Source organism: Biomphalaria glabrata, chromosome 17, assembly GCF_947242115.1.
Source record: "Biomphalaria glabrata chromosome 17, xgBioGlab47.1, whole genome shotgun sequence".
Lineage (NCBI taxonomy): Eukaryota > Metazoa > Mollusca > Gastropoda > Planorbidae > Biomphalaria > Biomphalaria glabrata.
In genome coordinates, this window is record NC_074727.1 from 18,924,387 (window position 1) to 18,946,066 (window position 21,680).

Genomic DNA, 21,680 nt, shown 5'->3' on the forward strand with positions numbered 1-21,680 from the left:
TGCCCAGGATATACACTGATTGTTTGGATCAGTTCACCACCTCCTCATTTTCTTTTATTCTTTTTTCTACTTTCAATGAAACGGTGGAACTCCCCCTACCCCTCTTTTTTTTTTTTATTTTCATTTTCTCATCTTTTCGCTTTCCCACATAAGTTTTTTGGCAGGAACACCCTAACCCATCCTCTTTTTTTTCCCTTTTCAATGAAAAATAAATAATTTCGTCACATACCAATAATTATACTTTGGGTCGATACATTCTAGTATCTGTTACGTTCAACTGGACATGCCCACTTTATATCGCCCCCCCCTCCCCGTCAACATACTTACTTTTGCCCCGGGGAATTCTAGTCTGACTAACCGGGATGGGGTAAAAACAAAGGTCAGACTAGATGCTAGTTGTGTTGATTTTCAATACATTAATAATAGTCGACCGGCGGCGTAGCATGCGCCGCTATTTTGTAAGTTAGCAATTAATAATAAAGAATCAAGATCATGATGACCTACAAGACCAGAAATATTTTTAGGTGTGTTGTGTAAATAGTACATAAGTATTACATCAGTCCAAGGAAGGAAGGCATCTTTAGTTATTGAACAGCAGGCAACTAAACATGCATAATCAAATGTCCCATAATAATAATAATAATAATAATAATAATATAGCCACGCACGACTCTTATGTTTGAAAGATACTCTGAGACAGAAAGCTAAACTAAAGGGAGCTAGGTTAAAGCGCTACAACGAAACCACCAAAAGAAAGGAGCATAACGCTTTATTTCAGCACACGAGAAAACAGTTCTTCCGTAAACTAGCTGATAATGGTGCTGACAAAATTCAAACCATTGATAGCACTAAACACGGCTCCTTTACCGACTACTGGGCGGCGCTTTGGTCCGACCCGCTACATTACAATGTGCAGGCTGACTGGATCGAGGAAATCCAAACTAAAAACAACCTAATACCAGAAATGCCTGATGAGGATTTCACAGCTGAGGAAGTCTCCGCAGCTATTTCAAAAACCCACAACTGGACTGCTCCTGGACCGGACAATATACACAACTTTTGGCTGAAAAAACTTACAGCCGTACATGCACCACTAACATCAAGTTTTAACGAGCTAATATCAGAACCGTCTTCAATGCTATTAGAACTCACTGAAGGGAGAACATCTCTCCTCCCCAAAAAAGGGGATCCGAACCAACCATCAAACTATCGCCCTATCACTTGTCTGTCAGTGGTGTATAAACTATTAACTTCACTTTTAAAAAGTAAAATGTATAAATTTTGTTCTGCCCATAAGCTACTAGCAGATGAACAACAAGGTTGCATTGAGAGTCGATGGGCTGTAAAGTACAGCTAACTATAGATGGTATTATATTGCATCAAGCTAATAGAAGAAAGAGAAATTTACACATGTGTTACATCGACTACAAAAAAGCTTTCGACTCAGTTCCGCATGATTGGCTTTTAAAAACCCTGGACATTCATAGAATCAACCCAAGAATAAAACAACTGTTGAAAGTCTGTATGAATAATTGGAAGATAAACCTGCACCTAAATCGTGATAAACTAGGTTCTGTGCACATAAGAAGAGGTATATACCAGGGTGACTCACTATCTCCACTCTGGTTCTGCCTAGCGATTAATCCTCTATCTACATTACTCCAAGACTCTACAAACGGTTTTAGGGTTGACACTAAATGTACAAAATGTGTGTCCCACTTATTATACATGGATGATCTAAAGCTATATGCAGAAACCGAGCAAAAATTACACACCTTAATCAAAACGGTAAAATGCTTTAGTGACGATATCTGTATGTCTTTTGGTCTGGATAAGTGTGGCATCATAAGCATTAAAAAGGGCAAGGCAACGAACACCAACATTGCATTTGAAGGCATCGAGGAATTGAACTCTGCCTCTCTTTATAAATATCTTGGAATAAACCAGAATGCCAAAATAAACCATAAGAAATTAAAAGAGGACTTTCTTGGCAAATATAGGCAAAGAGTTAATAAAATCCTCAGCACCAAACTGTCTGGCAGTAATCTCATCACTGCAATTAACAGCTGGGCCGTCCCTGTGCTCCTTTACACGTTCGGTGTGATCAAATGGACTGACACCGACCTACATGACATTGACAGACTCACTAGAAAATTACTAACCAAGTTTCGATGCCTACACCCCAAGTTCTCCACCATAAGGTTATACCTGCCCAGGAAGGATGGGGGTCGTGGATTGCAGAACATCTTCAAATTGTGTAAGATGCAAGTTTTAAAAGTACGATCAAAACTGCTCGCCTCCAGCAACAAATTAGTTTCCTTCCTACGGAAATACGACTCCGATGCAACCCCTCTGAACCTACACAATTCTGATGTCAATATCGGTTTGGACGACGTAGGGCATGAGATTCGCCAATGGGAAGAAAAAACACTCCACGGAAAATTTCCGGCTTCATTACATGGGGACAACATCGACAAGGCTGCTTCCTTAACATGGCTCAAAGCAGGTCATCTCTACCCTGAAACAGAAGGCTTTGTCACAGCAATACAGGACAGAGTAATCAGGACAAAAAATTACGAGAAGCATATCCTGAAACTCAATGTTGTCGACAAATGTCGAAAATGTGGAAATGTGGGCGAGTCGATTGAACACATTATGGCAGGATGTCCAGCCCTATCAGAATCAGCCTACCTAGGTCGCCATAACCAAGTTGCAAAGTTAATACACCAACACCTGGCTTTGACGTACAAATTGATCGATAAGGACACTCCCCCTTATTATAAATACTCTCCGCAAGAGGTTCTCGAGTCTACTGATCATCTGCTGTACTGGGATAGGCCTATTCTGACCGACAAAACGGTAGATTTCAATCGCCCGGATCTGCTGTTCATCGATAAAAAAGAAAAAACCGCTACCATTATCGATATCGCCGTACCACTGTCTCATAATTTAAGAAAAACTGAGATAGAAAAACAAAGAAAATATGGGAACCTAGGCTTGGAGATTAAGCGTCTATGGAAATTGTCCAAAATAACAATATACCCCATTGTTATATCAACCGAGGGGATAATAACAACTGACCTCACAGACACCTTCAAGGCCCTTAACATTCCTAGGAAAATCTCCGTTGCCTGTCAGAGGGCGGTACTGCTACAGACCTGCCACATCACCAGAAAATTCCTCAGTGGAAACTGTTAAAGGGACTACGATGAATTTTGTTTCTCTTTAGCGAAACTCGACCCTGGCAGCGCCAGAGAATGACTACTCGTTCATTTCTAACATAATAATAATAATAATAATAATAATAATAATAATACAGTGCATTTAGAAACTGAGCATGTCTCAAGTATTCAAAATACTATCAAAATTCAACCCCTTTGTAAAGAGCTTATCTCCTTCCTTGGTAAATCCGACTCTAAAGCAACCTTACTTACATTTAAAAAAAACTGGTTAGGATACGTTGTTTTTTGTTTTATTTGTACTGCGTCTAAAAGGAAATTAAAAATATGTTGGGAAAAAAGAAATTATTTGATTTCAAAATACGGAATTTAAATTATGTGCTACTTTTTATGCTTAATATTTAGATTGCCGCCTTTTGAGGGAAATATCGAAAATAAAAATTCAAAGGTTTGATAGAAGCTTGCGGTTTTTCACGGTCAAGTTGTGAATCAATCAAAACAGGTTCTTAGTAAGCAGATATTAGGTTACAGGAATCTGATTACGAAAGTTCATGCTGATCCGTACGTCAGTTTAAGAAATCTCATAATCAATCAGTCAGTTAGTGAGTGGTAACTTAAAATATAATACAGATTTACTATTCGACCGGCGGCGAAGCATACGCCACTATTTTGCAGGGCCGGCCTTAAGCGCCTGCAACCTATGCGACCGTAGTGGGCCCCGCACTTTCATAGGACCCGCACTTTTCATAGTGTCCGCTCTAATTCAAGGTGTAGAAATTATAAAATTAAATCATTTTATAACTTAAAACAGATTTCCCGCGCCCTCCTGTTGATTTACCAGGAGCTCCTGGAAATCTCCCGAAATTACAAAATATACGAAAACGTCCTTAAAATATACGGAAATATATAGACAAAAAATGTCATTTTGGGGTGTCATTCAATACGGAAAACGCCAATCTTACGCGCGACATTATGCATTAGCCATAATTGTGTGATCTGGTGAAAGAAGCTTCTCGCGCCTCAAACTAATCAAGAATTACTTAAGGTCAACAATTCTCAAAGATAGATTGAAACATTTGGTAATTCTTGCTATTGAGTGTGATCTATGTAAGAAACAGAATTCTTATGATATACTGTATGACTTCGCTACACGCAAGGCTCGTAAAGTAATTCTGTAAGTAGTAAAGAAGGAATAAAATGCAAAGACGAATGTATATTCTAATACAAATTCTTAAATTTCACTTATTATTCGTTTCGCATAGGGCCCCACAATGGGTAAGTCCGCCCTGCTATTTATATATATAAATACATAGTAGATTACTTAGATTAGTTCCTAGTCCAAACCTCCCGCTGGACAAAGGGGGATGTGAGCGGGCAGAGTTTGATACATTTAAACGACAGTCTATCGCGCAGCCAGTCATCCTTAGTATGAACACTAATCTTGTTTTCTCGTGGACTATACACAGAAATAAGAGAGTGATCTTTCCTTTACTCCTTACTACTCGTTTAAACTGTTGAGGGCAGAAGAGAATTATATATATAGATACTTTATATAGTAATGTGTCTCGTGTTGTGTATTTCAGAGACTACCTGCATCTAGATTCGTAAGTAATTTAGCTTTATTATACAAGCTTCTTAATAGATATAGGAAACAGTTTTTGTCACGAGTTTTTTTCTAAAACCATCTCAGAAAACTTTAATAATCGCTTTGTTTAGAAAATTGTTTTCAAAGAAGCTATTTAAAAAAAATAACAACTCAGGTTATCTTCCAGTTTATACGATGACTTTATTACAAGTTCTTCAAATATCTTTTGTGCAAATTCCACAAATATAATATTAACAGTATAGGTCCGTATAGGTCAGTATAGAGGAACTACGGTTGGAAAAAGAGCAGGAAGGACCCCCCCCCCGGTAGTGTTCTGGCATAAGTAAATGTCCATATCAGACCTTGCGATCTATAGGGGAGATGATATGGAGGTCATCTGTTTCTTTGGCCAACTGTTAACGAGCAGACCAGCCGCTTTTACTTTCCCCAATTAAAATCAGGTACCCACTAAAGTTAGGTGGACTCAGGGGCGCCCTATAAATCCCAGTTTTCACTAAGATTCGAACCCAGTACCCCAGGTTCGTAATCCAAGCACTTAACACTTAGCCACCGCGCCACTGTTCTGGCATAAAGCCTGTATTAATTAAAGAAAAGGATATATATTTAGACTCAATTAGGAATGAAAGTCCATTAACGTCCATACCTTACAAGTTACAACTCCTTCTCTGCGTTGAAGAGCTATCCAAGCAACACACGCTTCTATTTTTAGCTTTTTCAAATTCCCGCTGTAAGCGAAGTATTCAATTAGTCTGCTCACTACATGGTTAAGTGAAACAGAATTTTTTTTTTCAAAAGACTTTTACTGTATATCTTTTCAATATTTTTGTATCCACAGTTTGATACTGGGATAACAGAGGTAATTTTCACATTAATTGCTAACTGTTAATTTAAATGTTAATGTTTTTTTTTTTATGATTTTAGACCTCACACTTTCTAGCATATTTACAATTACTAGGTTTTTTGTGTTAAGAAATCTATATTTATTGAAGCAGACGTGATCAGTGTTACACAAGAAATCTGACAATGAGCCTATTAATGTCTCTTAATTAGAGTCACTACTGTTGACATGCTGAGATCATAAATGACATCATAGTTACGTTATTAGAGAGCTTATAATTAAGATCTATAGTAGATCTATCTATCTATCTGTCTGTCTGTCTGTCTATTTTGCTATAACTGTTTCTCTTTATTTTTCTTTCATCTCTCGGATATAGACACCACCAGCTACAACTTCTGTAAGTAATAAAAATACTTACAATACTAAATATAATAGATATTATCAATGATCAACCAATTAATCAATCAATTAATCAATTATCTATCTATGCTATAAATGTTTTCTGTTCATGCCTCTTATTTCTTTGACACAGACAGCACCAGCTACGACTTCTGTAAGTATTGGAAATGCTAAAAAAAATATTAAATAATAATATTATTTAAAATTTAAATATATATTTATCAATAGAATTGTCTACCCCTGTGTCTCTTTCTCTCATTCTCTTTGATTCATTTTTACAATACCTCTATTCAACTAGTACTTTCATGGAATCTGGAACATGATTTGAACCCGGACAGTTGATGTATATCGTGGGAAATATAACTAATATCTCTTTGGCCACAATAAGAGAACTCTAGTTTAACCGCTTTAAGTTTTTTTAAGGTAGAAAAAAAATAAATTTGGCAAGTAAACAAGAAACTAATTATCTTGAACGGACCATGCGTCTCGGGTGTTTGAATTCTTCATTGAAGAGTTGAATAAATTAATATTCAGTGAAATAGTTTCCATTGTCTTCTAAGTCTAGATCTAAAGGCTTATCATCCGAATTTGAATAAAGTCTAGTAAGTTTATGCATTTACATAACAGGAATTTTTTCTCGCGGGGGTTGAGGGGTAGGGTAAAAATAATTCTGTAGCTCTGACATTCATTAGTTATTCAGAGCAAAATAATCGCTATATAACTTGTATGATTGAATGATTTTTTTTTTTTTTTTGCATAGGCTACACAATAAATAAATGAAATATGTTGGAAAAGAATATTGCTCTTCTCAGTACTAGTTCAGTCACCGAGAACTTGACATCATTGTTTAAATACATTATCAAAATTAGTATAAGAATAGGCCTGTTTATATTTCAACTTTAATTTGTTTCTTTTATGGTCAGACTCCGGCGACCACGACTACTGTGGATGTAAGTACAAAGCATATTTAAATAAAATAAGAATTAAAACGTTTTCGCAAATATTTTCTCTGTATTATTTCATTTTGTTTTGTACTGCAACATTGTAATCAAAACCAAAACGTTCTATTTATAGCTTTTTTAAATTTACTCTTATTTTATTTTTTAGCGGCCCCCGTAAGGAGAAAAGACGCTATTAGTTTTGTGAGGCCTGCCTGTCCGTCCGTCCATCCCGTTTATATCTCAGAAACTAGAGAAAATGAAAATCGGACATCATGATATTTTAGATTATTCAAAGTTCTGGTGCAACGGCTCCTTTTTTATTTCCGAAAGTGAACCATCTAATTTTTAAAATTATATATCAAAGCAGATTTAAAAAAAAATACTTCAGGGGAGGTAACTTTTCTTTTAAAAAGTCATGGATTTCTTCATTAATAACTCAAGTTTCATTCATAGATTCGAGCATTGGTACAAAAAATTTGCATCTAAGGTCACAATGGTAAAAGTGTCAATGGTTCTTTATAAAATATATTTTCCATTTATTAATTAATTCATTGAATAAAATACTGATTCAAATGTTTTAATAAAGAATTCTGATAAGAACTTCGTTTTAGTTATAAGTTTAAAAAATAACGAACTACTTTTATAGCGCACAGTTTTGACATATCCTCATTATAGGGGCCTACACTTGACAGTTTAAATAAGACTAAATAGAGCCCAGATCTATATATATTTATAATAAATGTAGGCCTATTAATAATTTGAGCAAAATTTTAATTATTAGGGCAATAAGTTATCTTCTGACAGCATTGGTGTGCAGATGTATTTATTATGTAAACAATAGTATCGGATACGAACAGGCTCGGAACAGCATAGTACACCATTAGTAATGGCATTACCCGGTAACAAAAGGCCTACTATTCATAATCATTACATTGGTCTAGGTCTAGGTCTAGTAATTTTAAGATTAAACGTGTAAATTCATGCGAGTTATAGTCTAGATATAGTAGTTTATATATCAATATTCTATATCAAGATTCTATATCTAGTTCTAGATCTAGATCTAGATCTAGACTTAGATCTAGATCTAGACTTAGATCTAGTTCTAGACTTAGATCTAGTTCTAGACCTAGACTTCGATCTTAAATCTAGATTTAGATCTAAAACTAGGTCTAGATCTAGCTAGATCTATGTCTAGTTTGTATGACAAATGATAATGCAGTATCGTCTGCCAGATCTATCATTTCATGTATTTATGTGTTGCTTGAGAGAAAGAGAGAGAGAAGGAGAGACAGAGTGAGGTAGAATAATGAGGGTGGAGAAACAACAACTGAGAGAGCTTGTACAACAGAGATAGAGAAAGAAAGAGAGAGGCGATGAAAGAGTTTCTAAAAGAATAAAAAAAGCAAGCAATAAAATGATAATAATGGTGTGTTAGAAAAAAAAAGACTGTCAGAGATAAGAGGAAGAAATATTTGTTTTAAGTGTTTGTAAGAGAGAAAGAGAGAGAGAGAAAGAGAGAGAAAGTGAGAAGTGAGAAAGAGAGAGAGACGAAGTATAAGTGAAAACAAAAATAAACAAAAAGTGAAGTATTGAATTAGTGACAAAGTGAAGTATTGAATTAGTGACAAAGTGAATTAAGAAGCGAACTTTAAATAGAGAGTGAAAGAATGAATCAAAACCTAAAAGTGAATCTAAGAAAATGTTTTTACTATTTTCAGAGAACTAAATACTCAAAAGTAGTAAGTGTTCTATGTTAATTTTAATTCTTGTGTCTATTTAAATGAAAATAATGAAATCTAACTATTTCGTTAATTTGTAGTTTGAATATATTCATTCAAATTTGATCATAAAATTATAAATGTCGACGTTATCTATCTATCTATTTATCCATCCATCCATCCTTCCATCCATCCGTCCATTCATTCATCTATCCATCCATCCATCCAACCATCCATCCATCCATCTATCTATCTATCTATCTATCTATCTATCTATCTATCTATCTATCTATCTATCTATCTATCTATCTATCTATCTATCTATCTATCTATCTATCTATCTATCTATCTATCTATCTATCTATCTATCTATCTATCTATCTATCTATCTATCAATTATCTATCTAATCTATCTATCAAATCTATCTATCTATCAATTATCTATCTAATCTATCTATCTTATCTTATCTATCAATTATCTATTTATGTTATAATTATTTTCTGTTCATTTGTCTCTTATCTCTTTGACACAGACACCACCAGCTACGACTTCTGTAAGTATTGGAAATACTCACAAAAATAAGTAAATTAAATACAGTATTATTTAAATGTATCTATCTATCTATCTATCTATCTATCTATCTATCTATCTATCTATCTATCTATCTATCTATCTATCTATCTATCTATCTGTCTATCTATCTATCTATCCATTCATCCAACCATCCATCCATCCATCCATCCATCCATCCATCCATCCATCTATCTATCTATCTATCTATCTATCTATCTATCTATCTATCTATCTATCTATCTATCTATCTATCTATCTATCTATCTATCTATCTATCTATCTATCTATCTATCTATATTTTTTGTTCATTTGTCTCTCTGACACAGACACCACCAGCTACGACTTCTGTAAGTATTGGAAATACTCACAAAAAATATGTAAATTAAATATAGTATTATTTAAATTTAAATAAATATTTATCAACAGAATTGTCTACCTTTTCTCTCATTCTCTATGACTCTTTCGACAATACCTCTATTCAACTCGTACCTTTATGGAACATGAAACATGAGTTGAACCTGGACACGAATCTCGAAAACGGCTCCTATAAGTTTGACAATTGTTGTATATCGTTGGGAAAAAAATCTCTTTGGCCAGAACTCAATAATAATCGTTTTAAGTTTATAAAGGAAAAAAAATAAATTTGGCTAGTAAACAAGAAAATAATTATTTTGAAAGGACCATGCCTCTTTTGGATATTTCCCAATGTTAGCATTATTCAATAAATTCATTTAATAAATTAATATTCAGTAAAACTAATGCTCCCCGTCTTCTAAGTCTATCTATCTATATCTAGTTTGTGAGTTTATGTCATACTAAATCATATTTTAAATGTTGTTTTTTCTGTAGACTCAGAAGCCAGCATCAAACATAACTGTAAGTACTATTTTATATACATATTCCTAAAAACCCGTACATAGGTATACTAACTAAATAACCTACCACTAATTCTTCTACTTGCCTTGGACTAAAAATGCATACGAAAATTTATCCTGATATTACTAGCTTTAGGTGTAGAACAAGTAAATTATTTTCATGATACAAACTCCAGCAGTTAAATTTACTGAAAACGATTTTTTTATTCGTAATTTCAACGCAATATATATCTGTAGAGCAGACATATTAAAAAGTACAAGATAAAACTTCCGTTTTTAAGCTCTATTTCAGCTCTTTATGTGCATACAATGTAATCATCTATCTATCTATCTATCTATCTATCTATCTATCTATCTATCTATCTATCTATCTATCTATCTATCTATCTATCTATCTATCTATCTATCTATCTATCTATCTAACAAACCAGCATTTCTCTCATTTATCCATTAATTCATTTATTATCCATCTGTTTAAACATAATATATCAATCAGACAATCAATCAATCAATGTATGTATGTATCTAGAATATCCAGTATATCTACCTATATATGGCTATGTTTATGTTATAAGAGCCGTGTCCAAAACTTTTGTGTCGCCTGCATTTATATTTTAATTCTTTGAAAGAGCCGAAATGTCATTAGAAATGTTAAAAAAAAACAAAAAAACAAAGTTTATATTCAGCGTACTTGTATCCCTTAGTTTGGATCAGCCATGTTATTAACTGTGTAACATATCTAGACTAACAATAAAAAATGATTTATAAAAAATAAATTTAAAAAAAAACCTGAATCGGAACTCATTGCTCAAGCCTTCTCAGGCTTCTTAAGGTAGTGGAGAACTTATGAACATAGAAGATTATATAGTTATCTATTGTTCCTTTAGTCTCGTTCTAGTTTTACAAAGTTTATATCCATTCAATCCGTCTGTCTCTCTGGTCAAAAGTTTGTACTCGTTATTTCTCCCACAATCTCAGATCAAGCTGAAATTTTGCACAATTATTTCTTGTACCTGATAATAGAATTGGTAATATTTTTTTTTTGGTATCTAGGGAAAGAAATTGTAGCCTACTTGACTGAAGTGGTGGTATAGGCTTCATTATTCCCCTTTATAACTTTTCTACCGATAGGTCATTATTTATAATTCTTCATACAATCTGATTCTAGGTTATGATTGTTAACATTATTTGTTTGTCAATCGTTTTCCTTTTTTTTTTGTAACAGGCTCATTCCATTCTCTCATTGATCTTCAATGTAAGTATATTTATCTATTTTGTAATATATATATATATATATATATATATATATATATATATATATATATATATATATATATATATATATATATTGTTACGAATCTCACTATCCAGGCTCTCTGCAAACTGCACCATACACCACCAACTTAAAGAACTTGACAACTCAGGGCTCCAAAGTAACGTAACACTTTAATAGTTTAATAAGTAACAGCCAATACTGTACAATTGGCAACACGTACACTGTACAAATATCTCTCCGATAACACCGTACCGCCGTATCAACTCTTGCACTGGCCTCTCAGTCTCGTTCCGGGCTTGCACTGGGTTCAACAGTTCAGGACTGACTTCACACATTAGGCTCGTTGTGTCGGACTCGATCGCAGACCAAGATCAAGACGCCGTTCGTCTCAACTGTACTTGATAGTACTCCGCACTGAACCGTCGTAATGCTCCGTACAGAACCACACCGCTGAACTGTGCTGTAGTCGAGCGTGTTCTGAACTCTTGTCGTGAACCTCCTTTCTGAACCTTGCTGTATTGAGCCCCTTTTCTCAACCGTCTTGACTGCGACTCCTCCGCTCTTATATAGGGTCCCTACTGGCCTTCTCGAACCGGACAGAACGCCGCTCGACGTTTCTTGGTGGTCAGATGACTACAACTCTCGTGACGCTCCTGAGCTCTGTTCACGACGTCGATCCTTCCGGAACCGTCCTGTTGACACTCGACTCGGCTAACCGTCGTAACTCGTCACGGTTGACCGCTCGTCTAGCGCTGGCCTGGGGCGATTTGCGTCGGCTGACTACACACACAATACTACCTCCATTTGTGCCACCACCAGGTTTATAACAATATATATATATAAAGTGTTTAAATCAATGACCAACTTTTATTTTTGTCAAAGTTTTAAATGTTTATCTTAGCTAATATCTTAATAGAGCACTCCAATACAAAACTTCTAACTAAACATGTTAACAGCAATTATAGCCCAAATAGCCTATTGAATGTTCCATTTCATCTCTCATCGTCTTCCATTCTCTTATTTTACAAAGCTTATATAAACTCTGTCTGTCTGTCTGGTAAAAAGTTTGAACACATTTTTTCTCCCATTTCCCATTCTCGGATAAAGTTGAAACTTTACGCAATTATTAATTGAACATGACAAGACATGAATCATTAAAAAAAATTAAACGATTAGTTAATTAATTGTTGGTGATTAATTATTCTTCACTTATATCTCACTCATATCACAAAGTTCACTACTTGACTTCATATAAACATGTTTCATCAAAACCACTACTTGACTTCATATAAACATGTTTCATCAAAACCACTACTTGACTTCATATAAACATGTTTCATCAAAACCACTACTTGACTTCATATAAACATGTTTCATCAAAACCACTACTTGACTTCATATAAACATGTTTAAATCAAAACCACTACTTGACTTCATATAAACATGTTTCATCAAAACCACTACTTGACTTCATATAAACATGTTTCATCAAAACCACTACTTGACTTCATATAAACATGTTTCATCAAAACCACTACTTGACTTCATATAAACATGTTTAAATCAAAACCACTACTTGACTTCATATTAACATGTTTAAATCAAAACCACTACTTGACTTCAACTGTTAATTCACCTTGCTGCAACAACTTACCACCACAAACTATTTTGTTTCGACCTCTGTACTTGACTGACTTACTGTACTTGACTGACTTACATTACCTGACTTACTGTATTTGTCTAGCATACTGTACTTGTCTAGCTTACTGTACTTGACTGACTTACTGTACTTGACTGACTTACTGTACTTGACTGACTTACTGTACTTGACTGACTCTCCTAGCTAACTAAACGTTCCATCTCCCCTTCGACCTTCCTTCCTGTCCTGCCTAACTCATGTTCACTGTTTACATTTTCACGCTCTGTGTTCACAAAATTCACCAAAGTAAAAGAAGGCCAGAATACGATATCTATTGTTCCCGTGACACCAACATATCGAGATTTAAAGTATGATCTTATTTGTACCTGATCTGCATTTTCTCCACTCGGGTCTATATTCTATATCAATTTAGTTGGACCGTTTATGTCTGAGGTTTACAGTTTTGTTTGGAAGTATTTGATGACTTCAATAACGATCCCTGTCAGTTCAGCAAAAGTAGAGATTGGAAACGAACCGAACCCGAACCGACCGAACCTAACCCGAAACGAACGAACCCGAACCGACCGAACCCGAACTTTAAAACTGATCGGTACGAACCGAACGAGCTGTCCTTACCTTGACCGAACTGAATCAAAGATTTTGCAATATTTTTTTTGGTAAGAAAAAAAACAACTTAGTTTCAATGGACCTCATTCACCAATCGTAAACAAACAACATTTTGCCACGTGATTCTATATATCTTCTATACAAATTATGTAATCCATAAAGGCTGTCACGTGATACGTTTTTTTTTTCATTGTTTTATCAATATTATGACTTGGCTAAATGTGTTTATTTACGATTGGTGAATGAGGTTCTTTAGATGATTTGACAATTATTTTTAATTTTTGCAAAACTCAGCTGAATCAATTTGGAGCGTCTTCTTCTACTTCACCGCGAATGGTACCGTAACATTTAATATGTGTGTGTGTTCATGGCATGGGAGAGTCGAAGAAACGAAAAGTAGATGTAGAAACTACCAGGAAAAGTTGGACAGATCTTTGGCTTGTAATGGAGCATGAAACTAAGCCAATATGTTTTGTATTGGTGTAGAGATGTTTGTGGACGTTCTTAAAGAGCGTAACTTTAAACAGCATTTATAAAATGAGTCGGCGCCAGTCGGCGGTAAGGGCATGGTACAGAGTTACTCACATTTTAAGTAGTGAACTGAAGCTTTTTTTTTTCCACAAGCGGGGAATGCTTTAGAAGGGGTTACTATCAGTGATGGAAGAAATGTGTCATGGAAATAAGAATGGACTTGAAGCCGCCACTCTTTTTCGCATAACAATTAGAACTCTCAATTAAAAACTAAGAGATAGAGCAGAAGAGCTGGAAATGTTTACCTACTATGAGTAACATGCACTGGGGCCACCACTGGCAAAGAATCTGTTCTAAGTAGTTAGACATCATGGAAGAGGAGGCTTCTTTTCTTTGGTAGAAATTAGTGGGAGTGACTTCTGATACTGCCAGAAGTATGGCTGGATGACATCACAAACTTGCAGCAAGAGTTATATAAATTGTCAGGTCAAACGAAACATCTGTGGCAAGAAGTTGAATCAGGCTGACATAAGAGGCTTCGAAACGAAATTGCAACTCTTCATTTAGCAGGCGGAAAGCGGCGAAACCAATGTTATCCCATGAATTAGTGTAAATATTATATTTACGTGGGAGGCGCGGTGGCTGAGGGGTAAAGCACTTGGCTTGCGATCCGAGGGGGTCCCATGATAGAATCCTGGTGAAGACTGAAAGCTTTAAATTAGGGATTCGCCTCCGAGTCCAACAAACTCTAATGGGTACCAGACGTTAGTTGGGGAAAAGTAAAGGCGGTTTGTTGTTGTGATAGTTACATGACACCCTCGTTAGCTGTGGACCACGGAAATAGATGATCTTTACATCATTTGCCCTATAGATCGTAAGGTCTAAAAGGGAAACTTTACAAAATATATATATCTACAGGTTTCTAATAAAAGTCTTTTATTTTTTTAATATATTTTTAAAATCTTGTATGTGGCCCGCGACACGAGTGTAGAAATTAAAATGGCCCACCGGCCGAATAAAGTTTCACATTGCTTTTTTTATCTAAGTAATAATTGAATTAAATTTTATTATATGTAAATAATTTTTTTATTACCTAATTCCATAACATCCAACCGACCCGAACTATACTCGTCATCGAACCGAACTTAAATCTGACCGAACTGAACCGAACTCGAACTTTAAATGTTGGGTTCGATTCCCATCTCTAAGTAAAAGAGTTATTCGAATGTTTGTTTCCTTTCGTAAAGTAGCTAGAAGTTATGAATAATCGGGCATTGTGGTATCGGTTTGTGTTTAAGTTCAATGAAACAAATATTGTAAGAGAGAGAGAGAGAGAGAAAGTGAGAGAGAAAGAGAGAGAGAGAGAGAGAGAGAGAGAGAGAGAGAGAGAGAGAGAGAGAGAGAGACTGAAGAAGAAGACTAAGAAGCAAGTAGCTTGAAAGAGAAATGAAGTCGCTTTTATTCGTTCTGATTTTTTTTCTTTTATTACAATTTTTTTCCTCAACAGACAAACGTTGCTTCCACTGTAAGTAATAATTACATTTATAATTAAAATAATAAAGCGAATCTCTGTGAGTACGATTATTAAAGAGGAGTTCATTTGTGTGTATGTGATGCCTGCGCTGAATGTGGCAAAACATGTAGGTCACAGCTGGGGCTGAGTAGCCACGGAAAATATTTCATTCCTCATTAATATTTGGACTCAGAGAGAAGCCTTATTATTATTATTATTATTATTATGTTAGAAATGAACAAGTAGTCATTCTCTGGCACTGCCAGGGTCGAGTTTCGCTAAAGAGAAACAAAATTCATCGTAGTCCCTTTAACAGTTTCCACTGAGGAATTTTCTGGTGATGTGGCAGGTCTGCAGCAGTACCGCCCTCTGACAGGCAACGAAGATGTTCCTAGGAATGTTAAGGGCCTTGAAGGTGTCTGTGAGGTCAGTTGTTATTATCCCCTCGGTTGATATAACAATGGGGTATATTGTTATTTTGGACAATTTCCATAGACGCTTAATCTCCAAGCCTAGGTTCCCATATTTTCTTTGTTTTTCTATCTCAGTTTTTCTCAAATTATGAGACAGTGGTACGGCGATATCGATAATGGTAGCGGTTTTTTCTTTTTTATCAATGAACAGCAGATCCGGGCGATTGAAATCTACCGTTTTGTCGGTCAGAATAGGCCTGTCCCAGTACAGCAGATGTTCAGTAGACTCGAGAACCTCTTGCGGAGAGTATTTATAATAAGGGGGAGTGTCCTTACCGATCAATTTGTACGTCAAAGCCAGGTGTTGGTGTATTAACTTTGCAACTTAGTTATGGCGACCTAGGTAGGCTGATTCTGATAGGGCTGGACATCCTGCCATAATGTGTTCAATCGACTCGCCCACATTTCCACATTTTCGGCATTTGTCAACAACATTGAGTTTCAGGATATGCTTCTCGTAATTTTTTGTCCTGATTACTCTGTCCTGTATTGCTGTAACAAAGCCTTCTGTTTCAGGGTAGAGATGACCTGCTTTGAGCCATGTTAAGGAAGCAGCCTTGTCGATGTTGTCCCCATGTAATGAAGCCGGAAATTTTCCGTGGAGTGTTTTTTCTTCCCATTGGCGAATCTCATGCCCTGCGTCGTCCAAACCGATATTGACATCAGCATTGTGTAGGTTCAGAGGGGTTGCATCGGAGTCGTATTTCCGTAGGAAGGAAACTAATTTGTTGCTGGAGGCGAGCAGTTTTGATCGTATTTTTATAACTTGCATCTTACACAATTTGAAGATGTTCTGCAATCCACGACCCCCATCCTTCCTGGGCAGGTATAACCTTATGGTGGAGGACTTGGGGTGTAGGCATCGAAACTTGGTTAGTAATTTTCTAGTGAGTCTGTCAATGTCATGTAGGTCGGTGTCAGTCCATTTGATCACACCGAACGTGTAAAGGAACACAGGGACGGCCCAGCTGTTTATTGCAGTGATGAGATTACTGCCAGACAGTTTGGTGTTGAGGATTTTATTAACTCTTTGCCTATATTTGCCAAGAAAGTCCTCTTTTAATTTCTTATGGTTTATCTTGGCATTCTGGTTTATTCCAAGATATTTATAAATAGAGGCGGAGTTCAATTCCTCGATGCCTTCAAATTCAATGTTTGTGTTCGTTGCCTTGCCCTTTTTAATGCTTATGATGCCACACTTATCCAGGCCAAAAGACATACAGATATCGTCACTAAAGCATTTTACCGTTTTGATTAAGGTGTGTAATTTTTGCTCGGTTTCTGCATATAGTTTTAGATCATCCATGTATAATAAGTGGGACACACATTTTGTACATTTAGTGTCAACCCTAAAACCGTTTGTAGAGTCTTGGAGTAATGTAGATAGAGGATTAATCGCTAGGCAGAACCAGAGTGGAGATAGTGAGTCACCCTGGTATATACCTCTTCTTATGTGCACAGAACCTAGTTTATCACGATTAAGGTGCAGATTTATCTTCCAATTATTCATACAGACTTTCAATAGTTGTTTTATTCTTGGGTTGATTCTATGAATGTCCAGGGTTTTTAAAAGCCAATCATGCGGAACTGAGTCGAAAGCTTTTTTGTAGTCGATGTAACACATGTGTAAATTTCTCTTTCTTCTGTTAGCTTGATGCAATATAATACCATCTATAGTTAGCTGTACTTTACAGCCCATCGACTCTTCAATGCAACCTTGTTGTTCATCTGCTAGTAGCTTATGGGCAGAACAAAATTTATACATTTTACTTTTTAAAAGTGAAGTTAATAGTTTATACACCACTGACAGACAAGTGATAGGGCGATAGTTTGATGGTTGGTTCGGATCCCCTTTTTTGGGGAGGAGAGATGTTCTCCCTTCAGTGAGTTCTAACAGCATTGAAGACGGTTCTGAAATTAGCTCGTTAAAACTTGATGTTAGTGGTGCATGTACGGCTGTAAGTTTTTTCAGCCAAAAGTTGTGTATATTGTCCGGTCCAGGAGCAGTCCAGTTGTGGGTTTTTGAAATAGCTGCGGAGACTTCCTCAGCTGTGAAATCCTCATCAGGCATTTCTGGTATTAGGTTGTTTTTAGTTTGGATTTCCTCGATCCAGTCAGCCTGCACATTGTAATGTAGCGGGTCGGACCAAAGCGCCGCCCAGTAGTCGGTAAAGGAGCCGTGTTTAGTGCTATCAATGGTTTGAATTTTGTCAGCACCATTATCAGCTAGTTTACGGAAGAACTGTTTTCTCGTGTGCTGAAATAAAGCGTTATGCTCCTTTCTTTTGGTGGTTTCGTTGTAGCGCTTTAACCTAGCTCCCTTTAGTTTAGCTTTCTGTCTCAGAGTATCTTTCAAACATAAGAGTCGTGCGTGGCTATCACAGTCCGTCAATTTGATTCCAGTTGTTCTTAGTATTGTCTTCATTTTGTTAAGTATTTTCGCGGAATGGTTGTTTCCCAGATATTGTCCAATTGTATCCATTTGGCTCCTCAGTTTATTAATATTGTCTTCAAGGCGCCTTTTCCATGCTGGCACATGTTGTTTTGGTCTTTGATTAATTGGGCCTAGCTCGAAGGTCTTTTGTCCAGAGAGCTCCGTGACAGCCACAGCGGCGCAGTATATAGCGAGGTGTGTCTCAAACAAGTTTCTTGGTGTTTCAAAATGGTTGGCTAAGACTTTATTTATTTCGTTAATATATGTGTTTGTCTCTTTCTTGACGTTTAGCTTGGGGATACGAGGCCTAGAGTTAAGATTGGTGTTTTTATAACGGTCTATAAGATTAGAAAATTTTGAGTGTAGCTCATTGCTTATTGCCGATGTTGGGTCATTCTCTTGTTGGTTGGGTGTTCTACTAATGTCTTCGTTGGTCGGCTGTGTGGGCGTGTCGTTTATATCTGAGATAAGCTCTTGTGTATGAAGCTCATGACCTACTTCCCTTCTTATCACGTCAATTTCTGCAGGGGTCAAATAACATTTTTTAATTATTACAGATCTTCTGTCTACAACATTCTGCTCTGTAAGGTTTAGATTAGGGTATAATTTGTTAAATTCCAGGGAGAGTTTTTGCCTATAACTTGGGAGAGGTTTATCATCACAAATGTTTACACGGAAGAACGATTTGATAATGTCTATATTCATTTCTCTCGTCCATTTGATCCTTTTGGCTCCTCTTGTTCTATCACCAACAGCACCTCTCAATTGTGTAGGGTTCGAGTCAGGGAGTAGACCGACCTCTTGTGTTTGGTCATGAGGTTGTGAATTACCCTCAGTAAACACTCGACTCATTGGTGAATAATATTTACCGCCTAATTTATTTCATATTCATCACTGTCCTGGAAGAAGCAATGGGTCCGTTCTATTTCCTCAAAATTCAAAAATGAAGATAAAAAAAATGAACGTGCGTTGACTGGTTTATTTTGATCTACTGTCTCAGTAAACAAGCTTTTTAGATCTAGGTCTAGTAATCATGGAAGTGACGCAGCGAAAATGGCGTCCCTAGCCTAGGATAAGAAGTGACCTTAAAACTAAGAAAGTTTTCAAACCCAATGCATGAAAACATCCTAAATACATGCAGACCTACAACCATGTAGCAGTACTTCAGTATTTGTCAAGTCTAGAGTACAAATACTTCCTTGATCTCGCTACAAAGTGCACTGAGTCAGAGAGAAGGAAAACACGTCATAGCTTCCGGCGGCCATTATTCTTATTCTTCTTCTTCTTCTTATTATTATTATTATTAGTGTTACTATTATTATTATTAGTGTCGAGAGGCCAAGAACGCTTGAACTTGGCTTGGCTTGGCACTAGCGGATCCAGAACTTTGGAGTGGGGGGGGGGCGATTTTTTTCCAAACCCTAACCCTAACGCCCAGAAAACCCTAACCCTATACATAAACGTGTGTACAGCATACACACACACACACACAGATATATATATATATAACAATAAATAAGCAGTATTTCTCAGTATTTTCATGCATTCTTCACTGCAGAAACGCATTCTCCTGACATCTACAGCTCTTTATCCATCAGTGGAGTTCGGGGCGAAGCCCCGACGCCAAAAAGCGTTTTCTTGCATTTTTCACTGCAGAAACGCCTGCTCCTGACATCTACAGCTCACTATTCATCAGTGAGTTTCGGGGCGTAGCCCCGACGCATAAAGCGTTTTCATGCATTCTTCACTGAAGAAACGCATTCTCCTGACATCTACAGCTCATTATTAATCAGTGGAGTTCGGGGCGAAGCCCCGACGCCAAAAAGCGTTTTCTTGCATTTTTCACTGCAGAAACGCCTGCTCCTGACAACTACAGCTCACTATTCATCAGTGATTTTCGGGGCGAAGCCCCGAAGCTAAAAGCATTTTCTTGCATTCTTCACTGAAGAAACGCATTCTCCTTACCTAAAGCTCATTATTCACCCTATTAAAAAAGGAGCTTTTGAATAATATTGTAATTGAAAAATATTCTAATTTGAATGTATACGCCCTTAATACATTGCAAATAAAACCGATTTGTTCCTTGAAAAGATCAGACACCCCACATATTTAGATTAAGGCTTTGAGGATCGCCGCCGAAAAAAAAATTCGATAAATAATATTCAATAAAATTCAAGCATAAATTGTGAGTTATAGTCCCAAATTTAACTAGAAAAATATTAAATTGAGTAGAGGTTGGAAAAAAGGCTACTCATCTCAATCGTGACTCTTATATTGAAAACTTTTGTTAGAATTCTAATTTTTCCAAAGCAAAGTCTTTCTTAAAATAATTATGATAAATTCATGTGAAATTACATATTATAAACTCTGTCTGGAAATGGGAGGGGCGGTAGAATGAAAACGATTTATCCTCGCTCCTTTTCTGCTAATGATTGCATTTGGCATTAAAGAATAAGGGTGGGGCCACTCGATACGAGAATTTAATTTATAGCATATATAAATTATATTAGTGGCTGATTTTTTTTTACATTTTGTAATTTCTTAACTGTAATACAAAAAGAAAAATTATTGCTTCGTCCGATGAGGGAAAGGAGATGGCATGTATCGCCCCTTCCACCTTTTTCTTTTCATATTTACTAATCATAAAATTTGAGATTAGAGTGTGGTGCGACATAATAAATAAATGGTTTCACATATCAATTATATAGAAATTCAACTATTTTTGTTCACAAACTATGATTCCTCCATAAAAATATGACCGCCCCCCCCACTCATAGGGCTAGAGCGGGGAGGGCAGTACATGCAATCGCCCCCCCCCCCCTTACCCCACCGTATCGGCCAAGATACCCGAAGGAGAGCGACATAATATCAAATTTATATATCAATGCAACTAATCTTGCTCACAAACTATGATTTCTCCATAAAAGTAGGACCGCCCCCCCACTCAAAGGGTTTAGGTGGGAAGGGCAGTAGAGGTTTTGCCCCCCCCCCCACACACACACACCAATCGGACAACAGGGGAACGACATAATATAAAGATCGGTTAAAATATCAATAACAAGTTTTAATCATATAGATATTTAATTGATTCTTTTGGCAAGCTGTGATTTCTACAAA

The 21,680-nt window shown here is 36.3% G+C and overlaps 1 protein-coding gene across 7 annotated transcripts in view; it reads left to right on the plus strand.

Moving 5' to 3' along the window:
* The window catches only part of LOC106067246 (salivary glue protein Sgs-3-like), a 54,908-nt gene that overhangs the window by 1,524 nt on the left and 31,704 nt on the right, over positions 1–21,680 (plus strand). For all 7 annotated transcript variants that reach the window (XM_056015387.1, XM_056015389.1, XM_056015388.1 and 4 more), the window contains exons 4-14: positions 4,763–4,783; positions 5,621–5,641; positions 6,000–6,020; positions 6,156–6,176; positions 6,946–6,972; positions 8,682–8,702; positions 9,215–9,235; positions 9,582–9,602; positions 10,105–10,131; positions 11,356–11,385; positions 15,651–15,668. In XM_056015387.1, the coding sequence (XP_055871362.1) occupies positions 4,763–4,783; positions 5,621–5,641; positions 6,000–6,020; positions 6,156–6,176; positions 6,946–6,972; positions 8,682–8,702; positions 9,215–9,235; positions 9,582–9,602; positions 10,105–10,131; positions 11,356–11,385; positions 15,651–15,668 (249 nt within the window). The remainder of the gene's footprint in view (positions 1–4,762; positions 4,784–5,620; positions 5,642–5,999; positions 6,021–6,155; positions 6,177–6,945; positions 6,973–8,681; positions 8,703–9,214; positions 9,236–9,581; positions 9,603–10,104; positions 10,132–11,355; positions 11,386–15,650; positions 15,669–21,680) is intronic.